At 44.7% G+C, this 23,215-nt stretch overlaps 2 protein-coding genes across 2 annotated transcripts in view; one reads left to right on the top strand and one right to left on the bottom strand.

Moving 5' to 3' along the window:
- The window catches only part of ACE2 (angiotensin converting enzyme 2), a 43,789-nt gene extending 25,212 nt beyond the window's left edge, over positions 1-18,577 (top strand). The window contains exons 9-18 of the mRNA XM_084258187.1: positions 603-829; positions 3,135-3,279; positions 5,857-5,955; positions 6,658-6,780; positions 7,162-7,340; positions 8,564-8,622; positions 11,663-11,763; positions 12,552-12,668; positions 16,430-16,624; positions 18,368-18,577. Coding sequence (XP_084114313.1) covers positions 603-829; positions 3,135-3,279; positions 5,857-5,955; positions 6,658-6,780; positions 7,162-7,340; positions 8,564-8,622; positions 11,663-11,763; positions 12,552-12,668; positions 16,430-16,624; positions 18,368-18,476 — 1,354 coding nt within the window. The 3' untranslated portion in view covers positions 18,477-18,577. The remainder of the gene's footprint in view (positions 1-602; positions 830-3,134; positions 3,280-5,856; positions 5,956-6,657; positions 6,781-7,161; positions 7,341-8,563; positions 8,623-11,662; positions 11,764-12,551; positions 12,669-16,429; positions 16,625-18,367) is intronic.
- A 2,341-nt stretch (positions 18,578-20,918) lies between these two features.
- BMX (BMX non-receptor tyrosine kinase) overlaps positions 20,919-23,215 on the bottom strand; it is a gene marked incomplete at its 3' end in the record, with an annotated part of 41,290 nt that continues 38,993 nt past the window's right edge. The window contains exon 18 of the mRNA XM_084258186.1: positions 20,919-21,008. Within this exon, the coding sequence (XP_084114312.1) occupies positions 20,919-21,008 (90 nt within the window). The remainder of the gene's footprint in view (positions 21,009-23,215) is intronic.

Below are 23,215 nucleotides of genomic sequence, written 5' to 3'. Positions count from 1 at the left end.
CCTTTCCACTCTAGGTACTGAGACTTCCACGGGCTTTGTCTTTGGCCTCTGTTGCCATTCTGTATCTGCTTCAGCGGGCCATCATATCCGCTCCCTGCCTTAGTGTGGATGATTCCCAAATATCAATTTCCAGTCCCTTCTCCTACTTCTCTGTCCTGGTTATACCAAACTGCAGAGTCCTGGATGTCACATTCTTTTCTCAAGCATTCAACCTGGACTCAAGCAGCCAACATTGGCTGCTTGAGAACCTCGATGAACCTTGACAGGAATGTCAACATCTTATTTCTCCCTGCCATCTCCCTGGCAACTCCTGAATGTTGATCAAGGTCAAGGTTGTTTGTTACATCCTCAGTTATGCCCTTCTTGGTGCTTCTAGAAGGCTCTGCCTGCATTTACTCATTGTTATACACAAGGCCATGTCTACTGATCACTTATACAGGATTTGCCTCAGTTTGTAGTAGAAGATTCTGCTTATCTTTCTGTTAGTCTATAAGCAGAACGGGATTCAGCTCTGCCCATCACTTTATATCAAGCACCTCAGTTTATAGGACATAAAAGGTAGGTACTCATGATTTATCGTAATATTGCCTAATTTTGTGCAGGATCAAAATGTGCACGAAGGTGACCATGGATGATTTCCTGACAGCCCATCATGAGATGGGCCACATCCAGTACGACATGGCATATGCTAAGCAACCCTACCTGCTAAGAAGCGGAGCTAACGAAGGCTTCCACGAAGCTGTCGGGGAGATCATGTCACTGTCTGCAGCGACCCCAAAACACTTGAAATCCCTAGGCCTTCTGCCATCTAACTTTTCTGAAGACTATGGTAAGGGCATTTTTTCATGGTTTGCTTTGGGGATTCTTTAGTCTGATGTGGACACAGGTATTCATTATCATGCACACAATGGATTTAATTTTTGCCACATAAATTGTGAAGAATTTATGGGTAATGAGGAATTGTTGTTGCATAAATTTGTTTTTTACGTGTATGTCAGCCCATCCACACCTGTGGTTTTGTGTCTTTGAAAAGGGCTTAAGTGAGGTAACTGAATGAATGATCTTGAGATGTTAAGAAACACCTAACAGGTTTTTTCTTTTAAATGCAGAAACAGGCCCACAGAACAGAAATAGTTTGTTCCAAGTCACCCAGCCAGTTAGTTTCTGAGTAGATCCTCCTGATTCTAGGTAAAAACTGCCGAAAATCTTAGAGCTGGAACAGATTCTAAAAGCCATTTTCAGAAGAGCAAACTGAAGATGAAAGGGAAGATGACTAGTCCAATGTCAAGAAGCAACATGGCAAAGCTGAACCAGAACCGTCATCTATACAATATACAAAGCGAAGTGTAACTTGAAATTTAGGAATGCTTAGAAGCCAGGTGGTAGACTCTCGAGGTTGGGAGGGGCTGAAACGTGTCATTCATCCAGCGGAGGCATGAATTTGCCCTGAAGATCCATGCGGGGCTTCAGCATCTTTGCCTGAAGCGGCCTGCTCCTCTTGGGGCAGATTGGATCTGCTGAAACAGGCAGTTGTTCACAAGATCCAGATTCTTCAGTGAGGACGCCACAGCTTTCGATTCTTTGTCTTGAAAGGCGGCAACTTAGAGCCAAATAGGTTCTCTTTTGTATATTTCTCTCCCCTTATTTTAGCTATTTGGGACAAAAACATCAGGTCCACCAACTGGAACGTTTGGTCAGTGAGGTCAAGGTCATGAGCCCCACCCTTGCACGCGCAACTCACTTTGCCTTCATTTCTGGCTCCAGACATCAAAGTAAAGCCATTTATCATGTCTGAAAGAATGAACAGAAGCTCAGACCCTGTGAATAATAGACTGATAGTGGCATCCTCCCATTAGGGGGCAGGGAAGGAAAGGGTCATCAAGTTAATTAACAGACAATTACTTGTTTTATTATTTAACAATAATCCCTGACAGCAGTGTTCCCTGTTTGAATCAGTAAGAGTACCAGACATGGTTAAAGCACTGTCTTAAAACACTCCTGTTTCTTTCCTTGGCTCTGCCCCTGGTTTGTGAAGTTGAGAACAAATAAATTGCTTCATTCTTTCCCTCCCTTCCTCCCTCTTTCTATCTTCCTTTCTTCATGCAAAAATATTTATCCAAGGCCTCCCTGGTGGCACAAGGGGTTAAGACACAACCTATGAAGCTATCTGCAGCCACTGCAGCACGAGTTCGATCCCCAGCCAGGGAGCTACCCACATGGGGCAGCAGACCTCTCCTGACTTGCCCGCTGCTCCCCTCAGCAGTGTACTTCAGTCAGTCTGCCTGTTCTGTTCCCCTGGTGAATCCTCTCACCCCCTACACCTCTGGCCTGTACCCTAGCTCTTGTATGCATAAATAAATAAATCTTTAAAAAATATTTATCCAGCACATGGATAAACAGGCAAGGCATTCCCCCTAGACACTAGAGGCACAGTGTTGCTAAGTAGATAATCTTCCCCGCTTACATTTCAAGGAGCCTCGTTTGTACCCTAGAGGTGAATGCTACTGCCTTTCCACATCACTAACAAAGTAAATGGGAGAGCCTGTTTTGTTCAAGCATTTGAAATCTGGTAGGGAAGATGGCAGAACTTGTAAAGTACACTGTACTTCTCGTTGTCCAGCGGATGGCTTCCCTCTGTGTTTGTTTCTTCCTCCCTGGTTTACTGCACCCCCCCATCTGTTTACTATTCATCTATTTCATGAAGACCCATGGAGGGCGCAGTGTAGTAGACACTGGGCTAGTGAGCCTTGAATGAGACATAACCGTCACTGTCTTCATGGAGCTTATAAGAATAAACAGCATGACTGCGAAAGAAATGAATTAATCCTAATTAGCTCTGATAAGAGGTGTTCAAGGATGACAGTTGAAACTAATGAAAAAATGAGAATTGGTGTTTCTTATGGATTTGTTGTACCTGTTCTATTCAAGGCTTTAGCCTACTCTAAATCCCTTAACAGGAAATAAATATATACATGTTATTATGTCGACTGTACTATTTCTCACACAATCTTAGATTATAATCTTACAGTAAGTATATCTTGAGGAATTATATCTTGAAATTAGGAAATTATTGAACACAAAACGTCCACTGTCAGTCTTACCTTAACACTGATCCATTTCCACTTTACTTTCAGAAACAGATATCAACTTCCTACTCAAGCAAGCACTTACCATCGTGGGAACACTTCCATTTACTTACATGTTGGAAAAGTGGAGGTGGATGGTCTTTAAGGGGGACATTACCAAAGAACAGTGGACGAAAAAGTGGTGGGAGATGAAGTAAGTCAATGAATATGCAATTAGTAAAATGTTTTTTCATGAGTTTGCTCTTTATTTGAAAGCATTTGGCTGGCCTTTGCACGCACACACACGCATGCACGCACATGGGTCTATCATATCATATCACACACAATACAGCATCTGTATTTTATACCCTAATGGCATCCTGAGCCACTAGAACTCCAAGCAATGGCTGATGGGACTTGGTGGATAAGTGCTTCAGTTTCCTTGCCCTCAGTGGGATAACTGAGGTGAATGCTCACCTTCAATCCTAGAGTCCCTCGGTGGTTTTGGTGACTTGGTTGAGAATGCACCTTTGGGAGGCTGCTTTCCTTTCTCTCATTTCCTCACGCCTTTGCCAATGTTTCCGGGGATTGTTTTCCAGGAGCTTGTCTCTGGCTCTGCTTCTGTGGGAACTCCATCTAAGATACCTAGGGTTGGGAATTCTCTGAGAATTCTTCATAGTTAGAATGACTGCAATTTCAATATCTAAATCTTAAAATCCAGTGATGTGGGTTTAAATATGTGGAAACAAGAGGGAAGAGCATCCCGACTAGGGAAGCACCATCACAGCACACACACTCGCACCCTCACACTAACTGCTTCCTGTTAAAGTCTTCATTTGGGTGCTTCTCCTCAGACCTCAGATGGCATTTCCTTGGCTCTGCCCTCCATCCAAGCAGGGCCAGACAATACAATGTCTCATGCTTAAGCTTCTTAAGGGTTGGGTTGCCCATTAGACCATCATCTTATTTAAGACATGATTTATTCATTTATTCATTTACTCTTTTATCCATTCCCTTAACCAAAAACACTGAGCCCACATTTTTGACAGGACTGGAGAGCCCATGTCAGTCCTTTTGGATGTTCTCTTTGACTTCAAAGAACCTTTGGAATATGGAGGGATGTGGAAAATGAAACCACTGCAGCTCTCGTGCTGTGATGGGAGGGCATGAGGATCCACATGCAGCCACGGGGAACCCAAAGCTCTATCTGGGGGCCAGAGGAGGATAGGCATCCCATCTGAGCCTGGAGGAAGATGTGGAGGCTAGCCAGGTTTGTGTAGAAAATTCTAAATGAGAGAGAGTCTGGCACATTTGGGCAACAGAGAATTTCAATAGTTTCAGCACTTCATTCTTCATCACTGCATCCCCAGTGCCCTGCCCGCTCCCTGCCACATGAAAGTATGAAATAAATGAGCTTGGGATAAAAGAATTCCAGGGCCTCCCCTGGTGGCGCAGCGGTTGAGCGCTGGGCTGCGAAGCTGCCCGCAGCCTCTGCAGCACCGGTTCGATCCCCAGCCACCAGCTAGGGTCCCACATGGCACGCAGACCTCTCCTGCCGCGCCCGCTGCTCCCCTCAGCAGTGTATTTCATCAGTCTGCCTGTTCTGTTCCCCACTCTGGCTCTGGTGAATTCTCTCACCCTCCCACGCTTCTGACTGTACCCAGTGCTTGTATAAATAAATAAATAAATCTTTAAAAAAAAAAAAAGAATTCCAAAAGAAGACAAAAAGGGGAGAAAGAAGGGAGAAAAGGAGAGAAATCTTTTCCTTACCATCTATTAAACTCCTCTCAATGACATTTTTATTAGTTTCTATTATTCTTCCTTTCTGTAATGAAAACTTACCTATGTAACATCCAGCCCCATATCCATAGATATACGTCAGGGCCACTCTTTTGCTAAGATTTCTTTAACAAATCCTACTTGGGAGGAAAGGGCAGCATGTCTAACTGTTTCTGGTGTTAGAGTACTACTGAAATTGTGTCTATAACAATCTCACCATCAGAAAAGACAAATGTATAAAGTTTACACACTGTCAAATACTTGGGTTCCCTACGTTGTTTCCGATTGAATTAATGTTTGGAATCCTCTTACTTTATTTCTAGAGATGCATGGACTCAGACCCTTAGCACATTGATTGATACATTAATAACTCCACCAGTTCAAGTAGACTTGAAGCCTTTCCTTAGTGTTAGCCATATTAGGCATTGTGTTTCGCAGGGGAGCTGTAAAGGTGACTATAAAGACAACAGCACCCACTCTAGGAGCTCAAGTCCCCAGGGCAAGTCCTGGGTGTACATAATTATACAATGGAGAGAAATGACAAAGGAGGCAGTGCAAGTCAGAGTTGGCTAGAGAGCTGGAGGGGTAACTGGGCTGGAAGGTGGGTGTGACCAGGGGCAGGCCTCACAGAGGAAATGATCTCTGAGTGAGCCTTAAAGAACAAGTAAACTTTCTAATTTACAAAATTTTGTGTTCCAGGAGCGTGTAAAGTGTGGGGCCGGAGAGGAATGATTAGGACTTCCGCCGTATGTTTGTGGCTAGGCATTGCATTGTATTAAATTGGTGTTTTGAAGACACAGCTGTTGTCCAACAGTATATTCCACCTGAATTAAAATGAGTACAAGATAGCCACGTAATGAGCCTTATTCTGTGATTTTTTACACTGCTTCTGTTTTGCCTGATGACTGATTCTAGTATAGATACCACTGGCTGATGGAAATGCAACAGCTGCACGCAACCCTACCTGCTCAGGATGGCTGAGCCACGACTAATTTATCTTTCCCTCCCAAAGGCGAGAGATCGTTGGCGTGGCGGAACCTGTACCCCATGATGAGAGCTACTGTGACCCTGCAACTCTGTTCCACGTTGCCAACGACTACTCATTCATCCGGTAAATGACAGTTTTCTTCCGCGGTTCCATTTCTGGGGGTGTGGCTAGCTGTGTGATGGCAAAGAAAGAGGGATCTATGAGATGAGGACTATTATTACTTCCTCACCCTCCGCCTACCTCCCCCAAACCTCAAAAGAGATGATCAGTTTCAATTCAGTTTTACTCAACGCCAGTTGTTGTGTTAAATAAAACACGCATGAGAACTTTTCCCCACCCTCAAGGAGTTTACAGTATCCTTGGGAGAAATAAAAAAGATTTTTATTTGTCTTTTTATGTGGCAGAATTCAGAGTGACTGATAGAGCATTTTTAACCTCAAGACCAAAAGCCTGTGTTCTTCATCCATTAGCTGCAGATCTTAAATTTTCTGAGCCTCAGTTTTTTTTATTTGTAAAGTGGAAATAATATCATTGACCTGCCGTAAGCATCAAGGTGCATCCTAGAAATGCAAGCCTGTAAATCTGTAAAACACGAGACAGGTGCCGGCTAACCTATCACAAAAGAATTCTGTCTTCTTATCAGCTGATACAAAAATGAAGTAGGTTATGATGAGTCTGTAGAGCTCGTGTTTGAGTCTTTCTGGAGAAAGAGATTTTCCTACTATCTCTTTGGTTACTTGGATCTCAGAATGTCAATCTACGCCCTCCTGTCTGACTCTGCCTCAGTAACCAAACATGGGCTACCTTTTTGGGTCTCTTTTACAGGTATTACACAAGGACCATTTATCAGTTCCAGTTTCAAGAAGCCCTTTGTCGAACAGCTCAACACACAGGCCCCCTGTACAAGTGTGATATCTCAAATTCCAGGGAAGCTGGGAAGAAGCTGCTGTAAGAAATGCTTCAAAATGTTGAACCTCCCTTACTAGTCAGTATTGCCTGGGTTTGAATTTGATTTCCTTGTTGTAGAAGGAAAAGGTTTAGCCTCAAAATACCCTGATCCACAAATTAAATGCATGTTTTGTGGTCCCGCAGGAACCTGGGAGGGCTGGACAGGCCACCTGCTCTCCCCACATCATGACAGTGGAGTTCTCTTTCTAGTCATTGGAAGGGCAGGGAGATTGAAGGATGAATATGTGTCTGTTAACACGCGTTATTGTCTTATCTGTCATGAATACCCTTAGCCAAGTCCAAGAGGAAAAAACCAGGCTTATATGTACCTATGGAATCCTGGCAAAGGTCCTGAAACTACCTCCCCCTTTTTTCATGTAGTGAAATGCTGAGTCTTGGAAGATCGGAATCCTGGCCCTTGGCACTGGAAAAAGTTGTAGGAGAAAAGACTATGAATGTGAAACCACTGCTCAACTACTTTGAGCCTCTGTTCACCTGGCTGAAAGAGCAGAACAAGAACACTGTTGTGGGATGGAACTCTGGCACAGACTGTGCTTTCAGTGAGTACCTCCAGACGACACGTTTCAAATGGCTCCCCTGTTTTCCCTGGCTCCAGTCTCGGAGCTGGGACACAGCAGTGTCTTCCCTCACTCGATCCTATGTCTGACAGTGCCGTGGTGAGCTGCTGCCATTTTGTCAGGAGGAAACACCACATCACAATAGTTGATCACCTGCTGTATATCAGGGGCGGGGAAACTATCTCTCTCTCTCTCTCTCCTGCTTTATCAGCCCCATGTTTTAGAGAAGAGTCTAATGTTCTCCAACCCACTGTCCCGCTGTCCTTGGATTCTACTTTTCAAGAAGACCAGTATTTTTATCTGTTCTGCTTTATTACCGCTTCTTTCTGGCAGCTGCTTCCCCATTTCTAAGCCTGTTTATATTGTTATTTCTTTACTGGTCGGTTTCAGGCACTTCTTGCTGCTCTTCCCCTCCCATACTCAGCCGCCCAGTAGAACGTTACCATAGCTTTTAGCAAAAATATCACCAAAAAAACACATCATTATCCTTGCAAAGCCAAGTTACATACTAGTTATTTTATATCCTGTCTTAGGTAGGTTTTTGTTTTCTCAGAGTTTCTGCTCTCTCTCTCTCTCTCTTTTTTTTTTTCATGATTTATTTGCTCTCTGTGTTGCATTCATTTTTTCTAACTATTCCAATGGATCTATTCTTTTCAGTCTCATTTTATCTAAAGACTTCCCTCTTGCTCCTATCTCCATCTGGACAACAGTTTTCACCCCTTTGCTGCTTTCCTGGGTGGAATCCATTGCCCCCTGGATTCCAAATCATCTTGCTTGGCTCCCCTCATGTTTTGCTGCAGCCCAGACTCCAAGTTGAGCCTCTAAGTGATTGAGCAAGAGCACGTGGGGTTGGAGGATCTACTGTTACCCAAAGTGGCTTTAACTGTACCTTGTCTTTCGTTCCCCTTGTTTTCAACTTGGTGTGTGCTTCCCACCCTCTGCTGGAGCTGAATCCCAAGCCCCTCTGGGATTCTCTGGTGCCTTTTGGTCTGTCCTGCCTCTGTGTACATATGAGGAGGCCATGCTTGCCTGCCTCTTGAGAAAGCTCAGTCACTTCTCATTTCCCAAAAGAGTGTTTTCACCTTTTCTTTTTTATTCCTTTACTATCACTGTAGTGGGGTCGGGGCGGGGGTGAGAGGGAGGAAATAAACGCGCATGGTCAGTGTGTCCTCTGTAACAACGATCTGTGATTTCTCTTTAATCAGATTCCGAGCAAAGCATCAAAGTGAGGATAAGCTTAAAATCAGCCCTTGGAGATTCAGCAGTGAGTATTCTGGACAGTGTGTTCTTTACCCTCCCATGTATTCCCTCAAGTGGACACAATGAGCCCTTTCCAGCATGGCCTAAAAGGGGAGAGGCCACATGGCAATCTTAGAAACTATAAGCCCCAGGTTATGGCCTTCAGTTTGAGGGGATTTTAGTAACATATCCTTGACTGGATTGGCTCTGTCTGCTCTTTTCCTTGTTACCTAGATGGTGCTATGAATATTAATGAGAAAACATCCAATCTTAAACACCAAATACCCACCCTCCCAATTCAGGGGCCACTATTCTATTCAAGAGAGAGGGATCTGATTTTATTGTGACTGTTTTTAGAAGCAGTAGAGATAATTTTGTTTTGTTTTGTTTTAGTCAATCAGCTATATCCTGGAAGCTTGTTAAAAATGCAGAATCCTAAGCTCCCCACTCTTAAGATTCTGCTTAATCAGAATCTACCTTTTCACAAGCTCCTCGGGTGACCTGTGTGCATAGACAAGTGCAGGAAGCTTCCCAGTCACCCCCTGCAGCTGGCTGCCATGGAATCACCGGGTGCTTTCAGCATATAAGTGCTTGGGCCCACCCCGAGGGATTCTGACTTCATTGCTCTGGGGTGTGGCATCGAGAGCTGGGCATCACGAGGGAAGGGCTCCCCAGCTGATTCTCATTCAGCCAAGTTTGCGAAGCCCTGCTATACCATTGCCTTTTGGGATAACAAAATGCCTTAAAGAAAATCAAGTTACTTACACCTTCAGGTGAACAATTACTTTAATCAGCTATTGCTTTTCCCCTAGGTATCCAGCTTGAAGAAGTCTTGGTTTGGTTTTGAAAAGATTTACGGAACAGTTTTGTTTGCAAATCTGTTTTGATTGGGGAAGGAGAGGAGAGGCTAGTCCAGGGGGTGTGGTACCCTGAAGGCTTTGCAGAATTTGAGGGCAGCCTGCTTCTACTGGTTAAAAGTCAAAGTTCAAAACTGCAGAAATTTATTTGCATTGGACAGATCCAAAGATCGCATTTAAGCTCCTTACTTTTCTGGGGAAGTTAAATATTGTCCAAGGCACATAGTGTAATTTTCATAGATAAGTAAGACATCTAAATATAAATGACATTGTAGGAGTAAAAAAGAACACTTGAGAAATAAAAATGGAGGTGCCTCATTCTCCAAATTCTGGAAGTTCAAGTTCCTTTGTCTTAACAATCATTGAGTGGCAGTGGGATTCTCTTTCTGTCATACTTTTATTAGCTCTTCTTTGGTCTAATATATTTTAATTATAATTTGGCAGGACAAGATCTTTTTCGATCATCTTCTTCTTTCTTGGCATTTATCTCTATGTTCTCTTCCTAAACAGTGAGTGACAGTTTTCAGAGGGTCTGCTGGTAGAACATTCGAGGCCAATTCACTGACTAACTGGCTGCTTTGATGAGACCGGAACTGTACTTTTAGTATGTCTACACATCGCGGCTGGGAAATCTGCTCAGTTTAAGCTAGTTCGTGGCAAATTGCTACTGGATCTTTGGCATTATGTTGAGAACTCTGCCTTCTTTTTTTAATATAAAAGTGGCTACCAGAATATTTTTAGTAGTAATAGTAACATTAATCATTATTACCATAAAAGCAACTTCCCCAAGCCTGAGTTATCCCAAGCTGAAGTTAACGTTATAATATTTCTGTGAAATCTTGTAATTGTTTTTCCTGAGCGAAAGGAGAGCTGCAGAATTTGTGCCATTCATTGATCTCTACTGCCGGCCACTGGAGGGAACTGTGAATGCAATTTTTCTTTTCAACATTTTTTTATAGACTATGCAAATGCATAAGCTAGTTGTTAACACTGAAAAACAAGAAAAAATTACTTGTTATTTACAAAATATTTTTTCTTTGAACCTCAAATTTCCTTTTCTTTTACACGTTACACATCTAAGAACTTACTATAAAAATAGTATACAAGGTATATTTGTCTACAAGATATGGTTATTTTAATTAAAACCCATGATTCATATGACTCCTATCTGTAAATCTCCCTGCAGGGTGTTTATTTCAGTTACAACAAACTAAAGTACAGGTTTCCACCACTCTCTCCAAGTAGAATCGTTCCTATTTGGGGATCTAGTAGGATATTTTGGGGGGTCTGGGAACACAAGTGCCATTAATTTATATGAAAAGATGTTGAGTGCTCCCAGACCCAAGGAATAAACTGGGATCATACCAAATAGGAATGTGTTCCTTTTGCATAGTAGGGCGACCCTGTGAAAGGATAAGCGACAACCCCCCTGTAAGGGCCAGGAATGGGCATGGAGCAGGATCTCTATGACCCGAGTAGACGGGGTAAGGAGGAGAGAGTCCTGGAGCCCTCAGTGGCTTTTCAGGCTTTTATTGGGATTTTACTGAGTACACAGCAGGCAGGGGTGCTGGGGATGCCGGGGGCTGGCAGGCCTCTCAGCCCCAGCAAGTCTTCACTCTTTCTGGGCTCTCCGGCCTTCTCTGGTGGTCTCTGCTTCTCTGCTCTCCTGTGGTTCTGCTCTTCCATTCGTTCTGCTGCGTCCCAGTGACACCACTTTTATAAGCTCAGTCTTAGCCCAAGTGAATCCCATCTACCTGTGCCTACACCCTATACTGGGTGCCCGCCTTCAGGCTTGCATTCAGGACCACAAGGATGTATCATCAATCCTAATGGCAGGAGGGCAGAAAAGCCTGATACATTTTTTACCTTACCCTACACCTCATGTGCCCCCAGTGTTTCTGAAAGCATAGTTAGTTGCCTGAACAGAGACCAGAACAGCAGAAGCACTACTGGTGAGCATGTTAGAATGCAAACTCTTGGGTCTCATCTAAGACCTTCTGTGTTGGAAACTCTCAGGGTCTGGCCCAGTACTCACTGGTTCAACAAACCCTCCAGGTGTTACTGATGCACACTCAAGTTGAAGGTCACTACCTTAAAAGCAAGGATCTTTGGAATAATGGAGTATTAAAAAATAATGCTTGTGGAGTATCATGTTTGGAATGTATCCTGTGATCCCTACTGAGCTGTGTTTTTCTTCTGAATTTGCAGTATGACTGGAATGACAATGAGGTGTTCTTGTTCCAGTCATCTGTTGCATATGCCATGAGAGAATATTTTTTAAAAGAGAAAAAGGAGGAGATGCTTTTTGGGTGAGTTGATTTGCTCTCCAGTTATTTCAGCCAGCACTTATTCAAATAAAATTAAGAAAAACCTCCTAATAACATTAAAGCTTCGGTATCCCAGAATTAGGGCCACTCTATATAGGGGTAATTATAACTTATTTGACCTGTAGATTGTTAAGAGCATCCTTATTATTAAATGTCAATAGTTCTCCCCACCCACCCTCTCCTTTTCTACCTCCCCCTCTCTTTCCCTCCCCTAAACATCCTCAACACTGAATGAAAATAGCAGAAATCTCTGCCTTTATTGAGCTTATGTAGAATATCATGTATATATTTATAAAAATCTGTATTTTATATAGTTATTAAATGTTTTACATTAAAAATGTAATTTCTTCTAAGTTATCAAAATGGCATAGTTTTTAAAATCATAGACTACCAGAGACCATTTATATATTTATGTTTTAATGTATGTGTTGCATGTGTGGCAATTAACGTGTGTGTGTGTGTGTGTGTGTGTGTGTGTGAAATATAGTAGAATTACATGGTGATGAGAACTAGGGAGAAAAATGCAACAGGAAAGGGGCTAGGGAGTAAGTGTGTGTGTGTATGTGTGTGTGTGTGTAATTCAATTTTAACTAAAATGGTCAGAAAAAACCTCATTAACATTTGAGCACATATGTGCAGCGGGAGAGAGCCCCGAGTCTCCCTCCTTTCTCTGTGATCTGTCCCCTAGTCTCCAGTTCACCAGCAAGAGAAATCTCTGTTTTTATTGTGTCCTCTGTGCCCAAGGAAACAATTCCTCTGTGTCTCCACAGGACCTCCAATGTGTGTATATTTAATAGGACAGCAAGAGTTTCCTTCCTCTTCACGGTCACTTCACCTTCGAACCCGTCTCAAGTCATTTTAAAGAGCGACGTGGAAGAGGCCATCAGGTGAAACAGCTTATATAAGGGCGAAGGGGTTAACAAATGCAACCATAACGCTAATGAACGTGCTTCGTGTACCCTTGCTGTGGGCCAGCCACTGTCCTGAATCTTTTGCATGTTTTCCCTGCATCTTAAAGCTTCGGTTTTAATTCTAGGAGATTCTCATAGTCAGGAAATAGCCATGATTTGGGTTACTCCAGAAGCAGGCCCTTTCACGAGGATTTGAGTGTAAGCAGTTTATTGGGAGGTGAACTCAAAAAGCACCGATGATAGAAATGTGACAGGAGGACAGAGGATGGAAGGCAGATAACAAACGACACGTAAAGGGCAGTTGCCACTGCGGGCAACCCGAACTCCATTCTTCTGGGGAATTCTGGGAGACTGTAGAACTTGCACCTGAGTTGTCCCTTCAGAGCTGGGCTATTTATTCACCACCTCCCACGAGTTGTTGGCTGAGAACTACGTACAGGTGGCAAGAGTTCCCCAGCACTTCCAGCCTGCAGGTAGGGCAGGAGCTTGTGGTCTGAGCATGCGCACAGGCCCACAGGTTGAGGCAACAGGTACTGGCTGAGGAAAGTCTCACCAGCACACGTGGGCAATGATCACTACAGAAGAGACATGGCATGTCTGGTTCTAGGGACTTTGATGGAGGATTCATTAATGAACCAAAGCCTGAAGGTAGGCAAGACTAGGATTCCTTAGATGTTGGTTAGCCTCCTTACTAGAGGAGGGTCTGATGGGTGGTATTTCAAAGGAACAGCACGCCCAATTTCCCTCAGCTGTTTCCCAAAATAGCAAGTGTGAAAAGTGATATACAGGTCCCCAGTCACTAAAAAAAAAAAAAAAAAAAAAAAAAAAAAAAAAAAGGCTTCATTTTAGTTTTGTCCCTTTGCTTTTTTTTTTTTTTTTTAAAGATTTATTTATTTACACAAGAGCTGGGGTACAGGCCAGAGGCATGGGAGGGTTAGAGGATTCACCAGAGACAGAGTGGGGAGCAGAACAGGCAGACGGACCGAAAGCACTGCTGAGGGGAGCAGCAGGCAAGACAGGAGAGGTCTGCCGTACCATGTGGGTAGCTCCCTGGCCTGCCAGGAATTGAACCTCTGCTGCAGAGGCTGCAGACAGCTTCACAGAGCTGCGCTCAACCTGCTGCACCACCAGGGAGGCCCTGCTTTGTTTCTTTATATTCCATATATGAGCAAGGCCATCTTGGTATTTGTCTTTTTCCATCTGACTTATTTTGCTTAGCAAATCTTCTCCCGTTCCATCCATGTTGTGAATGACAACCTTTTTTTTTATAGCTGAGTATTAAAGCAAAACAAGCCTAAATCTGACTAAAGAACTAAGGTGGGGTGGGGAGCAATGGACTGTGGTGGAGAACGACGGGTGCCTTGCTGGTGGATGTGGTGTGGTAACAACATCTGAACAGGTGCGAACCTGTACCCATAAACCATACAGTGCTATTAACTTACATTACTTAAATAAAATAATTAAAATTTTAAAAAGAAAAAAGTTTAAGGTAACCACTGCTATGGGGATGCTCACTCGGTGGCCCTCTTGAATTGCTAATCATCCTCGAGGCAGAAAGGCCTGCTGGGCAGGGTGTGCTTAGAAAACCCGGCTTAGTTAGTTAGGGTGTACAAACCAGCCATGTCCAGACTCACTGCCTGCATCCAAACAACTTGTCTCAGCCTTGCGGGGGAGGTGCCCGCTGAGATCAGGGCGAAAGAGCCCAGCCCTCAAACTCGCTCTTTCTAGAAGACAAGAGACACTTTCAGATTGCGGTTGCCTGGGGTTACATGGCTAATTCTGCTCTGACCTCTCCCCCTCTCTGGGTGACTCTGACCTGGACCATCCACAGGGAAAGGAGCCGGGGATGCCAGACGTTTTGTTCAATCCAGACTAAACAAGACAATCCATTTCTGTCTTGTTTTTAAAAGAATCACCTTTGTTCCTCTGTGAGTTTCCCCTTATCCCATCCCAGTGCTGCAGAAGCTGCAAGGGCCTTGTTCAGTGCACCCCCGCAGCGCTGCCTCCAAAAGTCAACACCTTCCATTTGGAAAATACTGCTGTGGAGACTTGTCGAGTGCTGGATTCATTTGTAGAAGACGTGTACCCAGCTGTCCTTTCCACGACTGTAGTGGGCAGGAATGGGCGCAGGGCAGGTTTTCCGATCCAGCAGATGGGGTAAGGGAGGAGTCAGAGGCCTGGAGGCCACGGTAGTTTTGCAGGCTTTTATTGGGATTTACCCGGTACACAGCAGGCAGGGGTGCTGGCCTCCCAGCCCCCAGCAAGTCTTCACTCTGGGCTCTCCGGCCTTCTCTCACGTTCTCTCTGCTCTTCTCATGGCTCTGCTTCTCTCTCGGCTTCTGCTTCTCTGCTTCTTTCTTGGCTTCTGCTCTGGCGTCCCCGCGACGCCGCTCCTAAAAGCACAGTCTTAGCCCAGGTGAATCCCATCTACATGTGCCCACACCCTACTCCAGGTGCCGCCATCAGGTATGCATTCAGGACCGCAGGGTTCCCTTATCGATCCTAATGGCGGGAGGGCAGAAAAGCCTGATGCTTTTACCTTACCCTACAACGACTTACTGTACAGTCCCACTCTGACAGAAGGGAAATTCCTGCCAAATCTGCACACTGTGCTTTATACACAGCAGGCCCAAGTGAACGGCTGCCAGCCATTTGCATGTTTCCCATTTGCAGCCCAATTTTCCCATGAAGCTGTTGCCAAATTTAATCTAGGACACAAGAAATGAAAGGTGCATAATTGTCAAAACTTCGATCATAAAAAAGTTTATTGAAGGGCCTCCCCGGTGGCGCAGCGGTTGAGCGCTGGGTTGCGAAGCTGACCGCAGCCTCTGCAGCGCTGGTTCGATCCCCGGCTGCTCCCCGGCCACCGGAGGAGGGTCCCACATGGCGTGCAGACCTCTCCTGCCGCCCGCTGCTCCCCTCAGCAGTGGACTTCGGTCTTTCTGCCTGCTCTGCTCCCTGCTCTGGCTCTGGTGAATTCTCTCACCCTCCTGCGCTTCTGACTGTACCCAGTGCATGTATAAACAAAACAAATAAATAAAAGCATGCCTCTATTAAAAAAAAAGTTTATTGAAGTAACAGTAATTGAAATCATCATGTAGGATTCAGGCGACCAGCATTGTAAATGGACACTCGTACAGATGACGTTATGCTCCCCTCCAAGGTCTAGTTTCATCCCACCATTACAACTGACCCCTTTACGCCATCTCCCCACTCCTCCCCTCTGGCAACCATTTTGTTCTTATAATCTAGGAGTCTTTTTTTTTTAAAAAAAAGATTTATTCATTTATTTATACAAGCACTGGGCACAGTCAGAAGCGCGGGAGGGTGAGAGAATTCACCAGAGCCAGAGTGGGGAGCAGAGCAGGCAGAAGGACCGAAGTACACTGCTGAGGGGAGCAGCGGGCGGCAGGAGAGGTCTGCGCGCCATGTGAGACCCTCACCAGCGGCCGGGGATCGAACCGGCGCTGCAGAGGCTGCGGGCAGCTTTGCAGCCCAGTGCTCAACTGCTGCGCCACCAGGGGAGGCCCATCTAGGAGTCTGTTTTTTAAACTCCTGTCTTTCACTGGACCTGGTTATTTATCAAATATGTTGATTTTGTTGCTCTTTTCTGTGTATGTTGTTAGGAGACGTCTTATCAAATCCTTTCTGGAACAATGATATAAGGAATAAATAATTACTGTAATTTTATTTTCCTTAAGTGTACTTTTGCCTAACTGTTCTGCTTTTGGAAATAGGCTGTCCCGGGGCCGTATCAATGATGCTTTCCGCCTGGATGACAACAGCCTGGAGTTTGTGGGTATTTACCCGACACTGGCACCGCCTTACAAGCCACCTGTCAACATTTGGCTGATTGCTTTTGGGGTTGTGATGGCAGTGGTAGTGGTTGGCATCGGCGTGCTCATCTACACCGGGATCAGAGAACGAAAGAAGTAAGTGACCTTTCCTAGGCTTATCTGTGTCCTAAATCAGAAAGGTTTAGAGAACTAGAAGCTTTGTCATTAAATGCTAAGTTGCATCAACCAATTAACTTATTTCAGCCATTTCGCACCTAAATATTCTGCTGCATCCCTTAGAAACTGAGCAGATTTTATCAGCACTTCACCTTCCTAGCCAACACTGCACAGTAGGTGTCAGGCCTGGGATTTACAGGAATGTCCAGGTCAACTCCTTCCCGACCACAGGGTCATTTCCCTTATGTTGGGAGTGCTGCCAGCTCTGCAGGGGCAGGCAGGCTCAGGGGACTACTCACCATGGGCTACTGCTTCATTTAGAAGTGACCCTGAGACGGAATCGTTGAAAGGTTTGAACTCTGAGATAATTCAAGAACGAGCTTTTTGAGACTTGCTCCCAACTACTCTTTAATCATCCTCGTTGCTCCCCAGATAGCTCAAGCTCCCTATATTCCCCTTAGTGCGCGGGTCAGACACCCTCTAGTTTGTTCTGGTATGAAGACCCGAGTTTATCAAAGATTTCAATCACTAGAGACCTGATGTATAGTCTTGCTTTGCCTCTAGATTCTGCCATTGTTGAAAAGGCATTTACTTTTGTCGAGCTGTGTAATCAGATTACATAATTAGAGCACCGACCAAAACTTCATGCACGCTTCAGGTTGTTTAAATATATTCTTGGTTGAATTTTTACATACACTTATCCATTTTGCTCAATATCCTTCACTATAGAGTGTCTTAGTTCCCCCCAAATAGATCCAATTGAAAGAATAGAGGTTGCGTAAATACATTCATATACCTGAAAATTTTAAAATACAAAAGGATACTTAGTTTCCCTGTCACCCTGTGCCTCCAAGTCCCCTCCCTAAAGCCAACCAAAAGTATCAATTTCTGAGTTGTGGAATCAGAATCTGCATTTTAGTATAACCCCCAGAGAATCACATGCACATTATAATTCGAGAAGAACATTATGAAAATATGCACATGAGCTACACTTCCAGAGTTAAGTTATATAGATTATCTAAGGCCATCTCCTTCACAACACACACTATGTTAGTAAGAGTACACAGAAAAATAAGACCGGCAGGCCTTCTCAGTTCCTTCATATAGTGATTCTTTCAGCAAATGCCTGATGTAAATTATCTTCATGTGTGTGAACTGAGATTCACAGAGGGCAAATAACTTTCTCTACTTTACACAGTAAGATTGATTGGGACACACACCCAGTTTTCAAAGGTGTTGTTGTACCTCAATGCTATCCTGTCCTGACCTTGTTTACACTTTCGAAGTTGGTAGTTTAGCAGGAAAGCTCTTTAAAATGAGGCCATTGGCTAAATAACCACTCAGTTCCTAGTAATGACAGTAACGGTTAATCGTGATTGCGGATTATAGCCAGGTACTGTGAGTGCTTGTCAGCATTATTTCACCGAATTCATATCATTGCCATCATTTTCTAAATAGGCAAACTGAGCACAGAGCCCCCCACTACAGGGCACATACCCCTAACCCATCTCCTGCACCCTGCCAGCCATTGTGCCAACCAATGACAGGGCCAAAGAAGGGATGCCAATGCTTTCCAGGTGTTTAGAACCTGTTAAGAGGGAACCGATTTGCAAAGGAGCACATCAGTGCTTAGATGTGGTGTAAGAGCTGGCTGGGCTCGTCTCTGGAAGGCAGTGTCATTCTGACGTCACTATATTAAGGTGCTCTCGCTTTATTTAACAGGAGAAGTGAAGCAGCAAGTGAAGAGAATCCTTATGGCTCCGTGGACTTGAGTAAAGGGGAAAATAACCCAGGATTCCAAAGTAGTGAGGATACTCAGACTTCATTTTAGAACATTCTACTTTGTTTCCTCTTGAGGTGATTTTACCATACCTAAATGTTAATTTCATGGTACAGCTATATGGGATTATACAGATGTCATTAAATAGCAAAACGATGACCCTGTTCAGGAAAAGTTGTCCTAAGAAGACTCGCCTGAGGAGAGGGCATCTTCACTCGCATTGCCTTCAGCTTTTATTTTGCGTAAGAATTCGACTTCCCTTCTGTTTCCTAAAAGAGATGTTGATATTCGAGAATAATCAAGAAAGTGTGGCTTTGGCCTCACAGGCCATTCAAGGGTAATGGAAATGGAAAAACGGGTTGGCTTGCAGGAGTTGGGGGAAAAAAGGATATATGGTGGGAGCGACTGTTGGGATCTTGTATGGAATCTGGATGGGCCACTTTTAAAGATGGCGCCTGAGAATGGGTAGAGCTGAGAATGGGGACTTGGTAATAGTAGCTCATTTAATCCACACAGTAACCCTATCACTTAAGTACTAGTTTATAGTGAAGCACAGAGCTAAGAATGGGCGCCTGAGAAGGGGGTAGAGCTGCAGGGATTGAGAACGGCACAGACACTTTAATTCAAATGTAAGGGATGTCACCCTCTCTTCACATGAACTTAATCTAAGTATTGTAGTGACCTGCCCACAGGGATGACTGCAGTAGAACAGGCCTGCTTCAGAGTGACAGGTCTAAAGAAGAGAACAGACTCCAGAGTCTTCTCACTTCCAAGTTACTCGATCTGTCACTTCCCCAACAATTTAAAACCAGCCCCGGGGGTCTCCATGAGTCACTTCCCTCAGAGCACACAGAGCAGAAACTCCTGTGTATTGTTCTCTAACAATGGAATGAATGGAACCCCAACGGAATTCACCCTCTGCAGTGAGCACCTTAGGTCTTTGGTATCCACTCACTGCACCTGAGCAGCGCTGAGCACAAAGCAGGGACTCGGTAAATGCTGGTGTTACACACTCCCATGGGCTCCTGTGCACAGATGTGCTGGGGCTGCCACAGCATCTGCCTGCTTCTCACCTCCATGAACAAATCGCCGTCTGACTGCCTAGCACCCTTGACCGCTCAAATGTCTTGGAATGTATCCCAATTTCTTACATTGCTTGATTGCACAATCATTCTAAAGAGAGTTGTGTTGGGACTGTACACGTCACCAGGTAGGCCCAAGCCTGCTCCCATGCATCTGAGTCCCCAGGTGGGTCCCGAGCCCAGCATCCACCACATACTTGAAAATGGATTCAAAATAGGTGAAATGGATTAACACATCCACACTCTACCCTTCAACTCACTCGATGTGGTGACCAGCACGTAAGGGTAACTTTGTACAAAATTCTACAGAGATAATGGTCATGTGAATCAGTTAGCCAAGTCAGAAGAGGATGACCTTTTTCTTCTGTAATGTTTCTCATTACAGAAATGGCAATGCAGTAGTCTAAAAGAGATGAAAACCCGGGGTTCAGCAGCTAGCTGTGAAGGGGGCCATCCCCAGGAACAGTTTTAAAGCTAAACAAACAGTATTTCTGTACCTTTGTGTCAAGATAGTAGACTGAAATCCGAGCTCCCATTATCAAACTAACCAGAAGCTCCAGAGCCCCAAACCCAAGGCATTAAAATGATAGCAACAATCTAATCAATTCTAGATACAAGATCATGATTACCCTGAGTTGAGGTTGCTAGCGATAAGGTTAAGGCGACGGTATTGAATTGTACCTTAGCACCTTTTAAATTTTGCTTTATGGGAAACCTAGTTAATATATCATTGAATACCTTTAACTCCTGCTTCATACCTGTGTGCGTGACCACATAGTCCTTATTCTCATCTGGACATCAGAAGAAACTTGTGTTATTTGCATTGGATTATGGACCCTAATGACGCCACACACAGTGGGGCCCCGGGGCAGTGCAGACTCGCTGCCTTGGCAACATCTGGGAACGTGTTAAAAATACAAAATCTCAGGCTGCATTCAGACCTCTCCTACCAGAATCCCTGGGGTACTTCTTAGGAATTGGTTTTAACAAACTCTCCGTCTGATTCTCATGCCTGCTCATGCTTAGACCATTAAGACATGAAGGCCAATGTCCACACTTTTGTCTTTGTTAACAGCATATTTAATGATCATGATAGTGGTGCTACAAAGAAAAGGACAAATATCCAGCAAACAAATAATCTTTGCATTCTGTTCGATCTTTACACACTCTCTCCACATTACAATCAGAACATGCTTCTATTAGCTGGGACGCAGCATACACAACATTACTAATTTGACCTAAATTTCAAGGAAATCTTTTGTTTTCTACCTTGTTCATTTCTAGATAGTATTTTAGACACACAGCACACAGAATAGTATTAAGAACTAGCTAAATAACATTGCCTGTGCGTTGCTACTTTCCTTAAAAAGAGTAGAAATGTAGGCCAACATCTAGATTCATTCTCATCCGATCACCCAATTTCTTCTTCAACACTTATCTTTTCCCGAAGAGGTTCAATGGAAGATAGGAGTTGCTGAAATGTGGGACGCTTTTCTGGAAGCTAAAAATAAGAAAACCCCCATGGTTTAGTGTGTGAAAATTATCATTAAAAATAAAGTAGAAAACCAGGCATCCCTCTGTCCTAAAGTAGCAGCTTTTAAAAGGGGGAAACACATTTTCTAGTAAAGAGAAAACTATTAGCCCTCTAAGAACTGGAAAAGAAACAGAACAAGTATCTATTTGCATAGCAGATACCTGAAAAACCAAGATTATCAAGGATAGCGCCCACCCAAATGACAGGGTTCCCGAGGAGAGCAACATCTAAATGGGACAGTCCAAGTCAATAGACTTCACACATGTGCCGTGACCCGTCAGGAGAGAAAAAACTCACCACACCAAAATGAGATCGACTTTACAACACTGCTCAAAAATACATCACACTTGAGCACGTAGGAAAACATAGCTTGTTCTTGAACAGGACACATCGATATTATAAAGATGCCAAATTTCCCAGGCTAAAGTGTAAACTGAAAACTACCTCCAAAATATGAACAACGTTATTTCACGCTGAACAAACAGGTGCTCTAGTTCCTAGGGTTTTCACAAAGGTAGAGGAGCTAGGAAACCCACAAAGGTGAGCGATGAGATGGTGCCAGCCCTCCCAGGGTTAAAACAGCCTCTATGCACCAAGCATTCAGTGCTGAAGAGAGCACCTGGGGAGCAGAAGAAAAGGCCCCCAAAGAACCCAAAGCCAGAGGGTACAGCTATTCTCCACCCAGGTGATGGCGTAGTCCATCAGGCGGTGGGCAGTGACAGGCCTCCAACTCTCCTGCCCCAGACTGACCTCCCGCACCACCTGAAGCTCTCAGCTCCTCACACACTACATTTGCGGCCGAAAAAGGTGGGGGCAGCCTTGTATGGCATTCCAAGTGCAGGGGCAGGGGGAGAATCACGAAGTGCTCTTATGCCACAAGCTAATTTAATGCTAACCAATAAAGTAGTATTATGGGATGTGGTCAGCCACTCTTCCAAGAGGGCCTCTGTGCTCTAAGTCGTGGGTAGTGATTTAGCGCTAGCGCCAAGCACAGTGCCTGACACACTGGCGCCCTGCAGATACGCACCACCACCACCATTCCCATCAGTACCACCACCACCACCGGACGGGTAGTGCACTTGCTGTTCTGAGCACCCTTTGCTACGAACTTGGTAACAGTAGCTCCTTCAATCCACACAATGACCCTGTCATTTAAGTACTATTTTATAGTAACGCATAGAGATATGAGGGGGCTTGTGTGAGGTCCCACAGCTAGGATTCAACCAGACATTCTGGTTCCAGAGTCCGTACGCCTAACCACAACCCCAGTCTACGCTTGACCCATGGGTGCATGGACACGCGAATGCAACATCAGGCCCTCCCATCAACACAGCAGTAGCAGTACCGTGGGGAGGTAGAGTAACGTTCTTAACAGCGCCCGAATACCACGTCACTCTCAAAAGTCTCCCGTGACATCCCATGGACTCTAGAAAGCAAAACTTCCTCTCCTTGTCATCCATCCTGCAGAATCTGGGCCAGATCTACTTTCTCAACTCACTTCCACCCTTTCCAACGATAGCTGTGGCCAAACACATCCTGTTGGTTCTTGCTTCCACACCTGTGCTTGTCCTGGCCTCAACTGGACACCTTTGACCACGTCTCCACTCACGTACCCAGGGACGTCCTGCTGAGGCTTCCTGGCCTGCCTGAGGTCACAAGGCAATCAGAAAGTCACCTCCCCCTCCTCCCAGCTCCTCCTCCACTTTCTATGGGTCTCCCTTGGGAGCCTGGTTATGAACCCCCAGTGTTTTCAGCTGCTTCCTTAACAGCCCCTTAACAGCCCCTTCCTTAACAGCCCTAACAGATGCTTTGCAAATTAATCCCTGCCCATTTTGGCTCCATGGCTTCTCCGTAAATACTCCTGCTCTCTGCCTACATGGAATTCTTTCACTCCGGGTCTTGGAGGCAAGGGAAGCAGGACAGCACAGCATATATGTAGGGTAAAGAAAATGTCAGGCTTTTCTGCCCTTCCGCCATCAGGATAGATGATGGATCCTTGAGGTCCTGAATGCATGCCTGATGGCGGGCACCTGGAGTAGGGTGTGGGCATAGGTCGATGGGATTCAGCTGAGCTAAGACTGTGCTTTTAAGGGCGGCGTCACGGGGACGCCAGCAGCAGCAGGAGAAGCCGAAGCAGAAGCCGAAAGAGAAGCCGAGAAGCAGCAGAACGAACG

This window comes from Talpa europaea (genome assembly GCF_964194135.1).
Source record: "Talpa europaea genome assembly, chromosome: X".
Classification (NCBI taxonomy): Eukaryota; Metazoa; Chordata; class Mammalia; order Eulipotyphla; family Talpidae; genus Talpa; species Talpa europaea.
This window is presented reverse-complemented; position numbering and strand designations above follow the sequence as displayed.